We start from the raw sequence: 18,155 nt of genomic DNA, 5'->3' as shown, positions 1-18,155 counted from the left end.
ATCTCTACGCAGGCTGCCCGCAGGTGACGGCGCGCGGCCTGTCCGGGCTGGCACAACTCCGGCAGCTACAAGAGCTCGAGCTGACCAACTGCCCTGGCGCCACGACCGAACTGCTCGCTTTCCTCCGTGAACAGCTTCCCCACTGCCTCGTCGTCGACTGACTCCCCCCCGCCCGCCCCCGCTCACCAGCAATAACAAGAGGGAGAGCGCGGCCACGGTTGTGAACCTCGTCGCCGTGTCGAGCGTCACGCACGGTCGCCAACCGCCGCTCACTCCGAGCATAGCGGTTGTCTGCCCGTCTGGCAGCATGGCCACAAACCGTCGGAGTCGGTTGCTCACAAACAGCGGCACAGCCCGAGGCTGCAGCGACAACACCAAAGGGCAGCAGCGGGTGGTCGCCACCGCCACCGTGCCAGCGGATGTCCGTTTATTGAAGATGGGTGGTTGGGTGCACTGGTGGGCAGAGAGCCAGCCCGTCGCGCACGTGTGTGTATGTACATAGAAGAAGATGCCTTGTTGTCTTTGCTCCTTGCACAGAAATAGTCCAGCAAGCAAGTCTTCCCCTTGTGAGAGAATAAAAAAAGTACTCTGATGCACCGCCGGTCCTCCTTCAATCCGTCCACCACTTGAGCAGGCCCAGGCCAGACTCGCTGATGGAGCCCTGCGAGTGGGAGCACACGACTGTCTTTAACTTCGAAACGCAGTCCCGAAGGATTAACCCTTTGATGCCCAGTGTTTCTCAGGAGCAACAGCTCAATATTTTTGTTTCTCGCACTTCGTGGTTTTTTCAACGTTTAACACCATCTATCGACAGACGAAGGATCCCGCAACTACAAAAATTAAAAAGAGAGGGCAGCACGTTCTTCACGTGCTAAAGAAAATATTGTTTACGCGTGTCAACTCACATCGAGCCCAGGTGGCTCAATAGACTAGTGACAGGTAACCGAAATTGTGAAATTTCGTTATTACAAATCATGGCAATACAAACTCAACGTTATTCTCGTCACCTGAACCACAAACCACGCTGACCGAGGTAGCTCTCTTGTTCAAGGGATAAATGGCCAGCCAGTGCCCAGTGTTTCCCAGTGCGTCCGTCCTGATGAAACAAATTTTTTTCTGGCTTCATATTTGTGATGTCAGTAGTCCTTTTAAACCATGAAAAACTTCTCACACGCTTAGGCAAAATAATAAAGTTTTGGGCATTAAAGGGTAAATGAAGACAGGTAAAGAGGCAACGTAGTTAATTGGTAGCAGACTGCACATCTGAGCCTGAAATGTTACGATTGGTTAAGAGGATTATTACATCATATCAGTGTGGTCAGTGCACACACGCACGAAGGTATGCATATGCAGTGGCAAAAAACCCACAAAAGCGAGTACCTAGTAAACTAAACCAGCGATAAATGTGCAGGCTTTAGTTGGCTATCAATCCTGACAGCACTTCTAGCTAAGGACCTGTAAGGTCCACTTATGAAATCAGCGGCCAGGCACCCGGGCTGCACGTGAGAACCCGCCACTCTGTCTGGGGGCCCAGCACTGGGGACTCTACGCCGCAGCCGTCGCCAATTCGTCACGACGCGCACGGGAGACGGATTGTCTGGCCCACCGAATGCCACGGGGATGATCCCCCATTGAGAAAGCAGACGGCGCCGCCGGATTCCGGGAACCGTCTGGGTGACGCGCGGAGGTGGTGGAATTACCGGCATCGAAGCGCGCGCCGCGCGAGACACCATTGTTAACGCGCCCCGGGCGGCACAGTGCACTGTCGCCGCCTTTCGCTCTTACCCCGCGGAGTTGCGCGCACCTGCTCGTTCGCGAGCGTGCCGTTGACCCAAAGATGGCGGCGCCTCATTGAATATTCCGTAGCGTGCTGAGTGACAGCTGTCTACGTGAATTTGGGCACTCCCGAGAGAGTGTGATCTCGAGGTGTTATAAGGCCGAACATGGCCGTTAGAAATCGTTCTCGTCTGAGCGCTGAGCTGGGCAGTTCCCGGCGGGACAAGGAGTCTCGACCGTTAAAGCTAGGTTGGGATTTGCGAGCCCCCTAGGTTACAGGTTAAGATCGCATCGGAGGTTTAAGGTACAGCGCCGTACCGGGCAACTAGACAGATCTTGTGGCGAGACAGAGTCTCGGCCGTCGTTTCTCGAGCGGTTTGTGTACGCTCCGAGGGTAGGAGAGTTAGACGAAGTTGAGGAGCTCGATTGATTTGTGCGCACTCGGAGCTAGCGTCTAGCTGAAGTTTGAAGTTTTTACCTTTATTACTCATGTACCCAGTTTTCCTACTGTAAATAGCTGTATATAAACTCTTCGTTTCATTTATTCAACCCCAACGCCTTGAGTTCGTCAATTCGACCGCCGTCTCCAAGAACTTTAACACCACTGCTGTGCCAGCCTCCTGCCAAATCAACCGGAGCCCAGGCGATTGGGTTCCTGATCGACACCAAACTTTGGGGAAACGAACTACTACAATCTTTACTGGACCCTAGTTAGTAGGCTTAACATAGAGAAAAATAAGGCTGAAATTTTCCTGACAGATACTCCACTCACCACGGACTGGAGTGCAAACGGCAAGAGTCGGCTGGCAAAAAACAGCATTATCTGGAGTTCTCAGTGATTGGATGAGAGCTGGCGTATTCAGCAATGTACAGCCAGCGGCATACCCAGACTTCTCACCACTATAAGTTTCCATTCTAGATCATTGCGTTCACTGTGTTGGGGGTGAAATACTACCCAATTTCTGTCTGTTCCAACAGAGTCCACTTCTACAGCTATGCCATCTTCCAACGTTTGTATTGTCCCAGCCTTGCAACTGCTCCTGACACCCAAAACAGATGCTTTTGATATAAACGACACCCGGAATTCCACCCCTGGCGTAAGAAAAAAAGGGAAGCTTACACTAACGTGTGAGGGTTAAAGGTTGTGAAGCTGTACGCAACCTTCACGACTATCATGAAGGTTTAATTCATGATTGCAGCGGATTTGCTTCTTCGTGGCCGCAACGACCTTTACTCTATCATTGTTACTGTAAGTGTGAGCTTCTTTCATGTTTTTGGAAGTGATAATTATTTGACATGGCCTTGGAGGGCGATAGCTTCGGGCATAGCTTCGGGCATACACTATAACGTGTCTTTATTGTTCTGAGAAAGTGTTGCCATGATTACGTTGAACGATTACGGTGAATCTTTCTCGTTCCGAGCAAGTGTTGGCATAAATATAGTGAGCACTTTTTTTGGGCAATGCTAATCTTGTCCAATCTCCCTAGGTGGGTATGCTTGGCTTGCGAGGGGTGCACACTCGAGCGCTCGGCATTTTATTGGTTTTGTAAACTGCCGGGCAGTTGCTGCAAGGCATGGGCTCACATGCGCGCGCTCGGCAATTTCGCGGTATTTTCAACTCCGGACACAAAAAATTACGATTTGCTGAACAGCTTTGCCGTTAAAAAAATTAAGCGAACGATGCATAACCTGTCATTCTTGCTCGGCCTATGTGCCACTGTTGGCGTCAAGTGCGTTTGAAACAAACTTCGACACAATGTGTAATCAAAGAAGGGTTTGTGTATAGGTCATTATTTGTGTGCAGCATTCACAATGCCATAGCAATATAGCCAGGCGATGAACTAAATGAATACAAATTGAGGACAGTACGAAAGCAGTGCTCCCGACTAATTATGAATGGTTTCAAAGTGTGGCCAGCGGTTGCATGCGTTACCTGTCAGCCAATGTCAGCAGCTCTCAAAGTATACAAACCTGTACGAACAACTTTACAAGGGCTGCAAAAAGGTTCAGAATTGACTCCCTATCAGAGACTAGCTGACTGCTTACAGAGCAAATGCATTACGCAATCCTGCAAAAAGCACACGATTAGAAGCCATCGCACTAGTAGCAAATTTTAAAAAAAAAGGGACGCCATTGACTCTTCAGTCCAATCACTGCTACCAGGGATGACTGTGCAAAAGTGAAAGCACCCCCAAGAGAAAGAGAGTCTGTGCTTACACACGAGTGTAAGTGGATGTGCACACCTGTTACCTGTTACTATGAACCTGGTGGTAGAACTTGGTATGAACTCGGTTAGTACCGTATTTACACGATTGTAAGTCGACTCGAATGTAGGTCGACCCCCAAAAATTGCATCTCTCAAAAAAAAAAAAAAAAATGCGAGCGCCGCCTAGAAAATTGTATCACAAAGAGAAGCTCTTCCGTCAACACGGCGGCTCTACCATCAATGATCGGATGCTCCCACAAGAGCCGTGCACACGCAGTATGCGCGGTAGATGTTAAAGAACGGAAAGCTTTTGTATAAGCACCCGGAATAACCATGCGTTGTGGTTTGAGTGGGAACAACACATTCACTGCAAGATGACAACCATCGAAGCAACCGGCAGCGGCTACTGCCGCGCGATACCAAAACAAAACAACATGGTGGCTGACGGAAGCGGGCGCGCGAGATTTCCTTTTGAGCGACTAACCTCCTACCATCCTGTTCACAAGTGTACTGAACAATGTGATATGATTTGGGCTACGTTAGCGCCTCGCATTGAATAAGGGGATTCGTAATTCTCATTTTGTTTATTAGAGACGAAAAACGCTTCTTGGCGCGTTTTTTCCCGTGCACGTCGGCGTTGCGCGGGCGACTTTTTCATGCCCGTGTCACAGGGCCGTAGCCAGAGGGGGGGTTTGGGGGTTCCAACCCCTCCCGAAATCTTCTCCAGGAAGCGCATACGCAATACTTACTGTTGCTTTCAGCAAAACTACCCCCTTTCCAAAACCCATAACCCCCTCCGAAAAAAAAATTCTGGCTACGGCCCTGCCGTGTCGACTATTCCGCGCGCGCGGCAGCTTCAGTTCTACCTCGGTATGACGCGGGACGAGCGCGGCAGTGGGAGCAGCCTGACGACTTGCCAGGATGGGGAGGCGCGAGTCGGCTGGCGCCGCCGGAGGTGTTTAGGCTTACCACGCTGGCGGATATTTGCTTGGCGCTTTCACTAGCGGCGTGGATAATGCTTTATACTGTCGTTTTCGACCACATTATCAGCTCCTTTCCTGCACAAACGTCTTCGTTTGTGCCTTCAGTGATGTCTTAAAGAGCGGTTAGAAGTGGTCGCCGGAGCTACGCGCACCTCTTCGCGGCTGGTGACGCCGCCATGTTGCCGCCACCGATCGTGTAGTGCACAGCATGCAGGTGGTATTCGCGCCAGCATGAGCGCCGCGGATTTTCGCAAGCAGAAAACGCCCCATGAAGTTCACACTTTAGACCATAACCATCGGAACGAGGGTGCAAAGCTGCCCCCACGTCATAGCACCTCCGATTTCTCGTTTCTCTTGCCGTTACTAGCGGTAGACGGTTCGACTTCGATTCTGAGTCGACCCCCCCAACATTGGATTGTCAAATTTGAAAAAAAGGGTCGACCTACAATCGTGTAAATACGGTATGAACTTGCTATGAACGTGGGGCCACAAAAACAAAATCCAATTTGAACGATCGAGACCTTGGTAACTCAGTCAGCTCCATTCCAGCTGCAAAAGACATTTTTTTTAACAGAAAAGACGTCTGAAATATCAAACAAATTTCAAAGTCCGCACTGCAGTGACGTCATATGACCATGAGTGACGCCATATGGGCCAGCACCACCCAGTTATCAGCGTGTTAACAAGCGTTAGCATTCAAGCAATGTGACCGAACACTCCCCACTACCTTCGCTGGGTCACATTTCTCGGTGGCGTCTTACGTTGGCGGCTACCAATCGCACAAACAAGGTTCTGCGACGTCGTAGAGAAGTCGCTGGAAAGGCTCTGGTGAGTTTCCACTGCTTTGTATGCTTTCTCTGATATCTTGATTATCTGTTCGAAGTTTGTGATAGCATTGGTATCACTATTGTCATGACAAAGGAGTCCTTTAAATGAACCAAAATTGTACCTTGCTTTCATGCTCCCTGAATGTACCTATGACCGGGTACATACTCACTACTGACTTTTGTGCTCACGAGCTATCCCAACTGACTGTACTCGCGCAGCGTACCACTCGTGTGTTCGAACACGAGGGAGTTTGAGGGAGTGTACCCGTGATCGAGCGTGCCCAACTAGGCATTGCCACTAACCGTCAGTGAGTAAGGCGCGCGCCGCTCCTCGGTTTCCGGTGCTTCGGCGGCCGTCTCCGGCCCAGCGGGCGTGGTGTCCACAAACGTCTCGCCCACCACTCTGAACCTGCACAGGCAACGCACGTCCTCTACATAACACACACCACCACCACAGCCACGGGGCCTCTAAAGGCAGCAAGGCCAGCTTACAGAGGTTTACATTGGTTTACATTAGGTTTAGAGGTTTACATTACTCTTCAACCCACGAAACATGATGATGATTGTGGGGTTTACCACGCCGACGCAACGAAGGCGATGAGGCGCGCCGTAGTGGAGGGCTCCGGATTAATTTTGACCACCTGGGGATCTTTAACGTGCGCCGAACTCTCGTACACACGGGCGTTTTTGCTTTTCGCCTCCATCAGAAAAGCGGCTGCCGCGGCCGGGAATCGAACCCGCGACCTCGTACTCAGCAGCGCAACGCCTTAGCCACTGAGCCACCGCGGCGGGTTCAACCCACGAAACAACGAAATCTTTTGCGAGGTTCAACGCAGTTAAGGGGGTACATGTGTCTTAAAAACATTCTTTTCATTTTTAAATACTCTGTGAAGCTTGTCAGTCTTGCTGCTTTTCCCCCACTGATTTCAAACATGCCGTTATTTTTTGAGCTAGTGAATTAGTAACCAAGATAATTAGAGATAATTATTCATTTCTGCAGGAACAACAGACAATGTCATACTTATGCCACACGCATGCCAAAAATGACATTAACCCTTTGAGGGTCGAACTTTTTCGCCAAATGCGACCCCCCAGGGTCGATTTTTTTATTGCTGATTTAAATCCTTTGGATGAATTTATTTCGACAAAAAATTACCGCAATTATTTTAGGGTGACCATAAAGTGACAAAAAAATTGTTTGTGTTGTTACATATATGGGGTTTATTCATGAGCAACACAAGAAAAATTCTTAATAAAAACGAGAAAGTAACAAGCCGGCACCTTTTGAGTGATTCAAAATCAGATAGACATCAGTTTCGCAGGCGCAAAAAATGGGAAGCGCCCGGAGAACGATACCGAAACCAGCCACTGCGCGCGCGCGGACGGATGCGGGAGTGATAGATGGCGCACCGCTCATAAAATACAGAAAAGAGCCTCATCAGTTTCGCAGGTGACCTTGGTCTGTGGCAGGCGCAAGAAGTGAGAGGCGCCCTGGCGCCCGGTGGGCGATACTCAGCGCGCCCCCTCGTTAGCGGATGCGCAAACGATAGCCGGCGCGCCGCTGAAGTAAACCATAAAAAAATAAAAAGAAGAGCCATCAGCGCAAGAAAAAAATTTGACGTATTTCCGAAGTGTGGCAGCACATGCCAAGCAAGAGAAGCTGGCGAAAAAGGTGCGCTTTTTAAAGATGCAAGCAATGCCGACAGGTACGTCATTGACCATTTTGAAAGTGTTTGCCGATGCCGTACATGTACGGCCGTGACCCTTAAAGGGTTAAGTTTCTAAGTCCTCAAGATAAAGAATTACATTATTTGGGTGGGCCGTGCTACACGCGAAAATGCAAAGGCATTAAATGTGTTAGGAATGATGGTGATAATGACCAAAAAGAGAAATGCATTCATATTTTAGAAGTTTTTAACGTAGAGATGTCTTACAAGGATTAAAAATGTTTTCTGTGAAAGAAAATGTTATAAGAAATAGTGGTTTTTAAAAAAATGGTGTTAGCAGTTTCTAAAAGTGGCTCCAGCAGATGCCGTCGCCTGCCAGTGGTAGCCAAATCCGAAAAATTCAAAACGATGAGTAACATGACATTCTGCCTTTTGCCGCTGTTTTAGTGAACTTCGTTTTCTTCAGAACTTCGACACCAAGAGTGCATAAAAAATCGGCTTATTTCGAAGTTCAGCTGCGTTTCCGTGTCAACACTGGTGCTGACAGTTTCATTGGTTTCATTTGGTGCTCATCGTATTCGAGTGAGGCGAATGAGTTGTGTGGAACTCCTTCATTAAAGGGGCCATGAAGACAAAATACAACTTAGTTTTATTCAAAAGATTTGGTGTTCTATAGTGCCCTCAGCGCTTGTCCGGAAGCAAACGATGTTTTATTCACTGCGGAATTAATCAATTTAAGCTAAAATTTTGATTCTCGTGCCAAACGTTTGTTTGAACGACGTTTGCAATGACATCATAAGAACAGGTCTTTCCACTAAACTTGGTGTGGAGCGGGGGCTTGTTTACTGTTAGTCAACCTAGATGGCGCCACTACATCACGGCAAGCCGTTTTCTGCCTTTGGTTTGTTTGTGACCGTATTTAAACCTGGCTTTTTTTTTGTTCATGGAGAAAAAAATCGTTTCGTAAAACATGGTGATTGCTCGACAAATATGGTCACTTAAGACACTGTTGCTTGCGTCAACGGGCCAGTGTCGTCCGAGACAGTCCCAAAGCCCCGCAGTGCTGCGCATGTAAACCAAGCATAGTGCGCGCAGTACCAACAGCAGTACGCATCGGTACTTCTATGTTTACGCGTACTTTCGTAACTTCCACTGTTTGTCCCACCATTCTTACTGATATAAAAAGAATGTGCCGTAAATTTAACCAAAAATAGCTCATTCGGCAAGCTTATAAGCCCTGCCTAATTTGCGTTTGCTGGCCTCTCCCAATCGCAGAGCTGTCTGGTATGACATCCTAGGTTCTGTTGCGGGAAACGAGCTAGTGGGTCACTTGGCCATTCCCTTTTTTCCTAATTATATAGCTTATTTGAGCGAAGTTTACGTTAAAAGTGGTGTCAGCATGATTCTAACGAGGCAATCTTTTGAATGAACCAAACTTGTGCTTTCTCTTCATGGCTCCTTTAAACCAGAAATGAAATTAGAGCAAACGTAGTTAGATTTTTGCGTGTAGCAGCGAATTAATGGCATTAAAACTCTAGGCATTAAGCACTTAATGTCATTTTTCAAGCACGTGTTCAACAGGTATTGGCTGTAAAACTGCAGTCTTCATATTTTCTAATACTATGATCCCTGCTGAATGCAATATAAAAAGCAGTTTTTTGGTGCATTGCTTGGAACCAATTTTATAGCTCATTAAACTTTTGCGTTTGAAATGGGCCTTCGGAATGGTTCCTTGCCACTCGTGCCAGCTGTAAATGAGTTCATCTTGGATGAAGCCAGCGCCTCCTTGGGTCATTTTCCGATGGTTAAACATTCTTACTCTTTCACACAGCTCCCTCTCCACACCCCTTTTCGTGACATTAATGACTGATCAGATGCTTTCACTCCACAACCACACAAGGCACTGGCATGACCTTGGCTGAGCTTCAAGGTCAGACTGACGCTATGAGGAACAAGCCATCTTCTGGGCTTGTACCCAGAGTAATAGAGCATTCGCTCTGAAAGTCACGATAAGCCCTGAAAGCGTGTTGGCAATAGACTGTAACTTGACGACGAGCAACTTATGTGTGGCCCCGAGTCCCAATTCATTATTTCCCTAGATTATGCAAAAAAAAAAAAAAACATGCTCCTGTAAATTGAGTCACCAGATCTGCCAACTAAAGAAGTTTATGAATAAATATGTGCAGTCTTAGCCATAATTTCATAGACCACAGCAAAAGTTTCCATGGCCACAAAGAATTGAACACAAAAGCTACAAGTGTGACTGAATTATTTTATGACCATAAGAAAAGTGCCTGTGCCCCCTTTTAGGCATAAAAACGTTACAGTCTCACCCGAGAGGTAAGCTCGTGTTTTCAATTGTTTGTGGCCTACTAACTTCTAATACGGCCCAGAAACTTTTCACCAAGACTGTACGCGCTGTACCACTTGTGGGTAATTCCACCCTTACGAGCAACGCAGTAATCCCTCGTCATCAGACCCGCATTTTGAGTGCACGCCTGCACAGAGAGATTCAGCACCCTGTCCAATTTTGGTTTGTTGTGTGTCCTTCAAACGTGTCCCCCTTTCGAGAACACTTTGGAAATCGGACTCCCACTCACCGGATCTGCTCACCGAGGTCCATGAACATGTCATGCTTTCCGCCCTCGCACTCGTACTGCCACACCCACAGCTGCTCAGCTTCGTCGCTGGCCACCTTGTCAAGGTTTGTTCTCAGTCTCAGTGGGACTCAGTCACCATGGGCGAATGGCACTCGCCAGGTGTGGCTGACAAACCCTTAAGGGTGTGCACATCACTCATTCTTCTACAAAGCCTTCGCATCATTCATGAAAGAAATCTCAATCTCATTCATGGAAATCTCAATCCTGACGACTCTTTTTTTTTTCGGAGCGAGAAGTCAGCTATACTGCAAAGCACTCGCATCTTTTTTTAGGTGCACAGTACCTTAGGACCGCACAATGTACGTCCACGTCCGTTCACATAGCATTTACAATTTCGAAAAATCACAAAGGCACCGGTAGGATTCGAGCCTCTCTGGTAGACCAGACAGAGTTAGTGTCAGTCGTCTTACCCATCAGGCTACGGCCGTGAGTTAGTACCAGAGAGTCAAACGGCTTACTCCCTCGTCTGTAATAGTGCGGAGTACCTTAGGACCTCCCAATGTCTGTCTGCGTCCATCCGTGCGCACACCACCATCAAGCGAAATTCGATTTGAGCCATGAGTTGCAGTTTCATTTAGGGAATAATCAAGGTGCAACTCACGGCTAAAATCGAATGACGATCGTGGCTCAAATCGAATGACGGTCGAGTCGCAACTTGGATGTCACTTCGAGTCCCCGTACTCCGCACCCTCGCCATTATCCACAGAATGAAGATGCTGCCTTTTTTTTTTCATTCTTTTATCGTTTCTCTGCGCAGCACACCAAGAAGGTTGTGCAAAGGCCCAAATGTGCACAAAATGTACTACAAGTGGCAATACAGGTTAATGCTGAAAATGCTTTTACAGGAGTTGCAGCTAGCCATTTTTACGTCATGCTGGTTCCTTTGATTTTTTTCCTTCATGCTACAACTAGTCCCCGATGTCTATGACTGACAGCAACTAGTCTTGATTAAGCAGGTGCAAAAAAAGAAAATAAACACGGACACATATTGTCACACAGCCCAACGGCTGCACGCTACACCGTCGGCGTCCATTACAGAAGCGGTGACATGTGGCGTAGGTCACGCCTAGCAGTGAGCACAAGCATTGTCAATGCTTGAAAATGACTCACACACCTATCAAGCCCACGTTACTGCACCAATGTCAGGAAACAGTATTCGTTTTTTCTTGCCCGCGTACGCGTCCAACACAAAACATTTTGGAGACGCTGAATGTCATAAGAACATGCACAACCAAAACATTGCTCAAAATCAAAGGCCTTCAAGTAGCACACCACCACGATGAACCTAATTCATGCAGTATACAAGCTACAGGGCCACCCAAGGGCCACCCAATTCTTGATTTTCTTCAGGCATCCATACCAACCCGTTCTCTGTGTTTGTCAACACATTTTTATAAACCCTTATAAAAGAAAAACTCAACAGCTCTCTGCTTACATGTGCACTGCCAGTGAAAAAAAAGCCCATAACTGGCTACACTTATTTACACAGTGAAAAAAAAAAAAAGCTTGACCGTCCCTTTTTTAAAGTTTAGAAGTGCGAAAGCTCTCTCACACCAAAACTGCATCAAAAGTGCCTGAAAACATTCGCTAAAAGTGCATCCAATAGATCGCCAAACATTCAAAATCCCAAATCGCAAACGAAGAACAAACCAATGCGATGATTTTTCACGCACCAAGTAAACGCATCTACGAACGATCAAAGTGTATACCGATATGTGGTTTATGAGATAAAGGTGTACTACTGTACTCAGTCTCCTTTGTGATCGATGCGTATATTGTTTTACCTAGAACCGTCCCTTCTTTGCAATTTTCAAGTAACCGTTTTGGCACAATAGAAGCCCGGTTTTACGCATGCACCCAGTGTCCAGAGATCTTATCAGTACTTTTTGGTCTACCAACTGGTCTAAGGGGACATGCATTAGTTTTCTTGAGAGGACGCCATCAGTTTTACTAAGAAAGCTTTCGCTTTGAAAAGTAAGTTTAAGAACTCATTGGTGACTCAAATCCCTATCTCGGTCAAAGCTCATCCAAGATAAGGTTCACAGGACTGACTAATCTCCTTTCCTGCAAGGCCTGCCTTCACAAAAAACAGCCACCAGGGCGGCTTTGATGCACAGTGGACAGGATACAAGCGAGATGGGTGTTGCAGACCATCAGGGGTGATGAGGATGTCGTCGAAGAAGCCCATGGACACTGCACACAGACAAGGCCGGAAGTCAACACAGATGGCCACAGCCGAATCACAACACAGGTTGAGACTACTGGTATCGAGAGTATTTCATACGTGGGGGGCAGCGAAGAGGGTGCAAAGAAGGGCACAGACGAAGCCCGCAAATGTCTTTTCAGCATGGCGAAGTACACCTTGGTTGTGAAGTGCACCATAGGATGGGGCTACACGTTAAAGGGACCCTGCAACACTTTTTTCAATTTGGAAATCCTAAACGCTTGCAGAACGTAGTCAACCTACACATCCAGCAGTTAGATTAGGGGATTGCAAAGTATTTCAGCCACGTGCCCGTGAGGTAACTTAGAAATTTGCTCAGAAGGTTTTTTTCTGTTTCCCAACTTCGACGTTCTCTGACCGCCGAAATTACGTCATTACAGCAGCTATTGGCCGGCTTTCCTTCAGTCGCAGCAATGAAAGCATTTGATAGCCATTTTAAAAAGAAAGCCGTAAAAGCAAGACAGAAACGGAAGGCTGATCTGCTGCGATCGGCAAATCACACCGTGCCGCTGTGTGCTGGCCATAACTACAGCTTTCACAGTGCTTCCAGACGTGAAATAAAGAGTGAAATTTGCGTTTACAGCAAGTGTTTCAGGGTCTCTTAAACGTAGGCCACTTGGTGATCTTTAATGTGAACTGAAATCTCAACAAGCAGGCGTTTTTTCCCTCTTCGCCTCCATCAGAAAAAACAGTTGCTGCGGCTGGGATCGAACCTGCATCATTCGGCTCAAGCAGCCCAATGCCTTAACCACTAAGCCACCGCGGCGGGTGGGAAAATCTTTTAATTGTTCAGTCGCGCCTGGGAAATGCTAGGCAAATCTGCGGCTCTGAATTTCTCTGCTAAACTGACCACTACCAGGGGCACTTGGTTAGGTTATCCAAGCATGGTGCAACGTGAAGGTTAGTACTACAGTCGAGTCCACTTATAACGATACATCGGATATAACGATGAACAGCTCTGGCACCGTCAACTTTTGTATTCTTTCTATGGTAAAATAAACAGCTTATTACCATGCTCCAGTGGCACGATGTCGGATATAACGATTGAATCCGGTGATATTGTGCACCAAATGTGCAACAGTGACGACTCAAATGACGCGGTTGCGCAGCCTACTCAGGTAGTGTCTTCGTAGGAGGCCCAATGCGTGACATAGTCCCTCAGGGACTTTGTTTGCGCCAAGGACATTTACCTCAGCTAGGTGAAGCACCTGTAGATGCTCTTGGAAAAGATTTGCGCTAGCTTCACACGCGGCAAACAAAGGTGACCGACTGTGGCGTCTTTTCCGCAAATTAGTAGCAGTACCACCTTGCTTGCATGCCAATAAAATGTTTTGAGCTCTGTCCCGTCTTTTTATTTCGCAACCCGCTTATAACAATTAACGGCTATAACGGTGGGATTTCCTTGGCACTTGGATATTGTGATAAGTGTACTAGACTGTACTTGCTTGTTGGCTAATGTTCTCCTGAATTCGCACAAAATAGGCAGGATCAGTTCATGGAATCCATGGTTGTGCTTTGCGTAGACTGCACAGCATAATTTTTCTACATAAAATGTATTGCAGGCATGCCTCAAAAGCGATGACATGGCATTCAGTGAAGAGAACCAGCTACGGCCTACCCAGGCTTTTTTACACGATTTCAGATCAACCGTCTGGCTCACTCTTAATGGCGCTACTGCCGGTAGCTGGGTTAGGAGCAAAGTGTCGGTTCCCCAGTTCTTTCCGGTTCGAGCTGCGATCATGCAGTGAATTATGGCCAGACTTTTGTTTTTATGTATCCTACGCAAGAATTCGGCGTGCTGAGTTAGTTAAGGCGGTGATTTTGGCGATTTGGTGCACACCAACGGACTTTAAAACAGCGTTAATAAACGAGACAAGGAACGACAACAAACGTTAGTATGCATAGAAGCATATTTTGCACGCTCTGGACAAAATCGAGCAAGCAGACATGCTCACAGCATGATTCCCTGGGCACAGACCCACTCTTTCAAACAGCGAAGTGATGCCCGTCAGTGGGCATTTAAAGTCCCAACACAAATCACACACATCCCTGGCCACAAGCTTTGCTTGAGCTTGCAGAGTCAGCCCGTGCTGTTGTAACAAAAGGGACGAGGCAGACAAAAGGAGCTCACCGAAGACTCCCTCTTGGCTGGAGCTGCGGATTTTGCCAACCAGGACTTCGTCCATGAAAGGCCGGAACACGACGTAGCGAAATTGGACTGTAAAATAGCAGCACGATCAAACTGTCAATTCATTCTCGTCCTGGGAACGTGATGCAATTTTTCTAGTTACACTTTGCGAGTTACGGTTGCCTACGGAATAGTGTGGTGGTAGTCCGGCAAAGGAAGGTTCACTCGACAAGATTGCCTAACATGCCGCTCACCGGTCGTGTGGAAGGATCCGTCACCGGGCAGGATCTTGGAGTCTTCGATGCGGGTGATGTCGAACAGCGCTATGCACAAGCCCACGTTCACCACGACCTGCATGTCGGCAAGTATGCGCATTGCATTACAGAAGCCGAAAAGGAGCCAGAGCTGTCACGTCTTGCCTTGTTCGCCAAGCGCTTGTTCAGCTGGTCCACGACGGCGGCGTTCGGGTCTAGACCAAACTGCCACGGAGGGATGCGGATGGTGTCGGACATCTCACTGATGACGAACATCTCGTGCTCTGTTCTGCCTTTTCTGCGCAATCCGGAACGAGATTCTTAAAGGCGGGTGCTTCACGTACAATCGGGAAAGGTCTCGTCCGACAGCAGGCGACCAGGGCGGGCGTGCGTGGTCGTCTTCTTCGGAATCGTTGACCACGCCGTAAACACGCCGCACGCGCAGCACCCGCCGCACGTATTCGCACGTGAAACGATGATGCGAATAGTGGTTTTTACAGTCATTCTTAGTTACGCCAAGGTAAATATAAATGGTAGCGAAGGCTCGGGCAAAAAGCGGTTCAGAACCTATTGCCAGCGACATCAGCATGGGGGCTTATGGGAGTGGCGATTGAAGCGCGACTAGGTGAGGAGGGAACAAACACTAGTAACAAAAAACCAAGTTTTGTTCAACAATAAAACAACAATTATATTTTACGAACTATATTTATTCCTGAATCACATTTATTTAGGCACAGTGTATAGATAATTTATGAAAATGCCGTTCATTCTCAAAAACCTTTTTTGTAGCGCCCTCTGAAGAATGGCACATGTCATTGCTTTGTGATGCAGTCCTTGTAGTGATCGGAAAGGCGCTCCTGAAGTTCGTCTGCTAGGAAACGCCCCTCGCGTGTTTTGGTGGTGCGCATTTGCATTCGTTTTTCCTTGTTAATTTGGTGTGCACTTAATTTTTGCTGTGCGTGGAGTTGCGAGGTGCGTTGTATCGTCGGTGAACACGTGTAGTATCGTACCCGGCAGGCACGGTGAACTACGGGACGATGCTGCCAACGGTTGGAGCGGAGCGCTTTCGTCGGTACCTACAGAAACGATGCGCTGTACAAGTTGCAACAGCAACTCCCGTACACCTGGCGTTTTACTGCACCATTTTCCTCTCATTTCCACAGGTAACGCGAAACTATTGTACTGTTAATATGTGCACGGGGGTTGTGTAAAGGGACGTGGTGCTACTTCGAAAAAAATGGGTCTAAAGCTTTGTTATGCCACAGTTATCTCTTGATTTCACCTCAGGCTGGCTCAGAGCAAGTTGTGTCAATTACTCTAGGACTTCTCGGCGTAGTACCACTCGAATTTAAACGAGTCGCTTTAATTGTCTATCTCAGTGTCTTCTCTATTGCATTACAACGCTTAATTGTAGTGCTCGTTGCTTCCCGCACTTGTATGCGCAAGCAATATTTCCATCGCAGTACTGTGTTGTGCTGCTCCGTGCTGCGCTGCTGCCAGATCTTTCCTGCTATGTGCTTTTACATACTGCCGTCGCTTTCGTTTGCATTGATCCATTTTTCCTCTTTTTACTTATCTGTTGCGACACTTGCCTAATAATGCAACCAGGAAATTGCAGGCGTGAATGCTGAGTGAACTTCTGTATAAACCCTTGTCTACTTGATAAGACGCCGGGACAGCTGCAGTGTGCTCGCTGCACTTTCGTGAATCGGCATTCCTGCGGCCCGGTTTTCTACGTCAAGATGCAGTGTCTAGTTCTTTTCTCTTGTTTCGAAGTAGTTCTGCTGTTGACGCTTTCATTGCTCATAATGCTATGTGTTACGGGTAAAGGCAATTTTTCGGCGCGTAAGGAAAATCATAATGCATGTAGTGCCCACGAACATTTTGTACTTATTGTATACGTGCTCATTTTGTGCAGTGTGGTAAATTTGTTTTATGTTCATCCTGGAATAAAATTCAAATGTCTTGATTATAGCATGACTATGCGTTATTTCTTCTCTTAGAACAGAAGTACACAAACTGAGCAAGCATTTTATATAACCTTGATCTATACTTAAGGCACGCACGCCTACCTGCGTATGTGCGACGCAATTAAACTTAGCAGTGGCGTTGGTAGAAATTGGTATCGGGGTAAGGAGTGGGCACGTTTCTTATATAAAAGGGGGGCCGGGGAGAGCGGTCAAGTGTCATTTTGGGCTCTGTATCCCAAGGCAGAAAAAAAATTCCGGTCGGGGGGGGGGGGGGGGGGTGTACGTTTGCCACCCGGTGCAATCAAAATAAACAACTGATTGCTTTTATACAGCAGTGGAAGGTATGAATACAGAAGAAAGGTTCAGAGAAGATGCAAGATGCTTTTATAAACACCCAGGCGAATCATACGACAGTATGCTAAAGTGCGTTTCTCTAGTCACGAGTATACGCAGGCGTTGACTTGAAGCACACACGCCAAGGGCTCGCCAACTTGCGTCAGATGGCAATGACATGAGCCCTCAGCGATCAGAGTCCTGCTAAGGCTATTTTGAAGTCAAATTTTCCCGCTAATGCCACCAAAATGACATCACTTTCTGACCGGATCTTGCGTCACATCCTGTTTATTTTTTGTTCCGCCGGAAGTGTTCCCTCCTCACACAGATGGCGCTAAGCCCCATGAGCAGCTTAAGAGCCGCCATTTTCTGAACGTATGGGCTTCTATGGAAGCTTCGCTACCAGTTATATTTACCTTGGTTACGCTTTCTTAGCTACAAGTTTTTACACATTTTTTGCTATAAATTAACGGAGTTATAAATTACTTGATATGAATTGTGTAATGGAAATAATGTATTTCGCTTCCTAATGTATTTCGAGCCAGCACCAGCCAAATCCGTACTGTGAGTCGCAAAATGGCGGCGTTACGACGTCTTCTCATCTCTCCGCGCCCGTCTTCTCTGGCGTGCTGCAGGTCGTACAAGAGCAGCATCAACCTGGAAACACTTTACCCAGAAAGCAAGAACGTAGAACTGCCGACTGGACAGGGCGTGCCCATGAGCGACGTCAAAATCTACGACGAAGACCCGTCGAACCCGTTCCGGGTAGAGGTGCGCGTGCATTTGGACTCTGCGCAGTGGATCTCTCCGGAGGCCAAAAACAGGCTCCGGCTCGAGTGCAAGCCGTACATCGACAGCCACGGACACTTGGTTCTGGCGTCCGACAGGACGCGCAAAAAATCCATCAACGTGGCGGACTGTTTGGACAAGCTGCGCTGCATGCTCCGCGAGGTGTCGAACCCGCCGCCCGAGAAGATACCCGAGACGAGGTTCACCTTGCGGGCCAAGCACGAAAGACTGGCTGCTGAACGTTTGCGTGTTCCTAGGGTCGCAGAAAGCCTGCGCAACTCGTAGTCTTGTAGTCAATAAAAATTACTTGCAGAAGCCGCCTCTGTTAGTTGCTATGT

General features: G+C 47.6%; 3 protein-coding genes across 3 annotated transcripts in view; 2 read left to right on the top strand and 1 right to left on the bottom strand.

The window, feature by feature from the left end:
- The window catches only part of LOC144138419 (F-box/LRR-repeat protein 16), a 29,475-nt gene extending 28,879 nt beyond the window's left edge, over nt 1-596 (top strand). The window contains exon 3 of the mRNA XM_077670690.1: nt 13-596. Coding sequence (XP_077526816.1) covers nt 13-161 — 149 coding nt within the window. The 3' untranslated portion in view covers nt 162-596. The remainder of the gene's footprint in view (nt 1-12) is intronic.
- Polr3h (RNA polymerase III subunit H) lies at nt 389-15,205 on the bottom strand. The gene is made up of 7 exons (XM_077670695.1): nt 14,891-15,205; nt 14,726-14,822; nt 14,475-14,561; nt 12,249-12,312; nt 10,060-10,146; nt 6,096-6,201; nt 389-661 (listed from the first exon to the last, which is right to left on the bottom strand). The coding sequence occupies exons 1-7, from the start codon at nt 14,999-15,001 to the stop codon at nt 611-613; spliced, it is 603 nt and encodes a 200-aa protein (XP_077526821.1). The 5' UTR covers nt 15,002-15,205; the 3' UTR covers nt 389-610.
- A 2,370-nt stretch (nt 15,206-17,575) lies between these two features.
- LOC144138424 (large ribosomal subunit protein mL62-like) lies at nt 17,576-18,145 on the top strand. The gene has a single exon (XM_077670696.1). It carries the CDS (start codon nt 17,605-17,607, stop codon nt 18,100-18,102), a length of 498 nt encoding a protein of 165 aa, XP_077526822.1. The 5' UTR covers nt 17,576-17,604; the 3' UTR covers nt 18,103-18,145.
- Nucleotides 18,146-18,155: the final 10 nt, after the last annotated feature.

The sequence above is a fragment of the Haemaphysalis longicornis genome, unplaced genomic scaffold, assembly GCF_048455015.1.
Source record: "Haemaphysalis longicornis isolate Haplotype H1 unplaced genomic scaffold, Haemaphysalis longicornis Haplotype H1 scaffold_5, whole genome shotgun sequence".
Taxonomy (NCBI): domain Eukaryota; kingdom Metazoa; phylum Arthropoda; class Arachnida; order Ixodida; family Ixodidae; genus Haemaphysalis; species Haemaphysalis longicornis.
Note: the sequence above shows the minus strand (reverse complement) of the source record. Positions and strands in the feature narration are given on the sequence as shown.

Bases quoted from the DNA above. Each gene is read 5' to 3' on its own strand.
- LOC144138424 (XM_077670696.1), top strand. From the start codon at position 17,605: ATGGCGGCGTTACGACGTCTTCTCATCTCTCCGCGCCCGTCTTCTCTG.
- Polr3h (XM_077670695.1), bottom strand. From the start codon at position 15,001: ATGTTCGTCATCAGTGAGATGTCCGACACCATCCGCATCCCTCCGTGG. The intron at 10,147-12,248 runs GTATCCTGTCCA...CAAGGTGGCCAG, and splicing joins CTGCAACACCCATCTCGCTT to CGACGAAGCTGAGCAGCTGT. The intron at 6,202-10,059 runs GTGAGTGGGAGT...TTGCCTGTGCAG, and splicing joins GACCTCGGTGAGCAGATCCG to GTTCAGAGTGGTGGGCGAGA.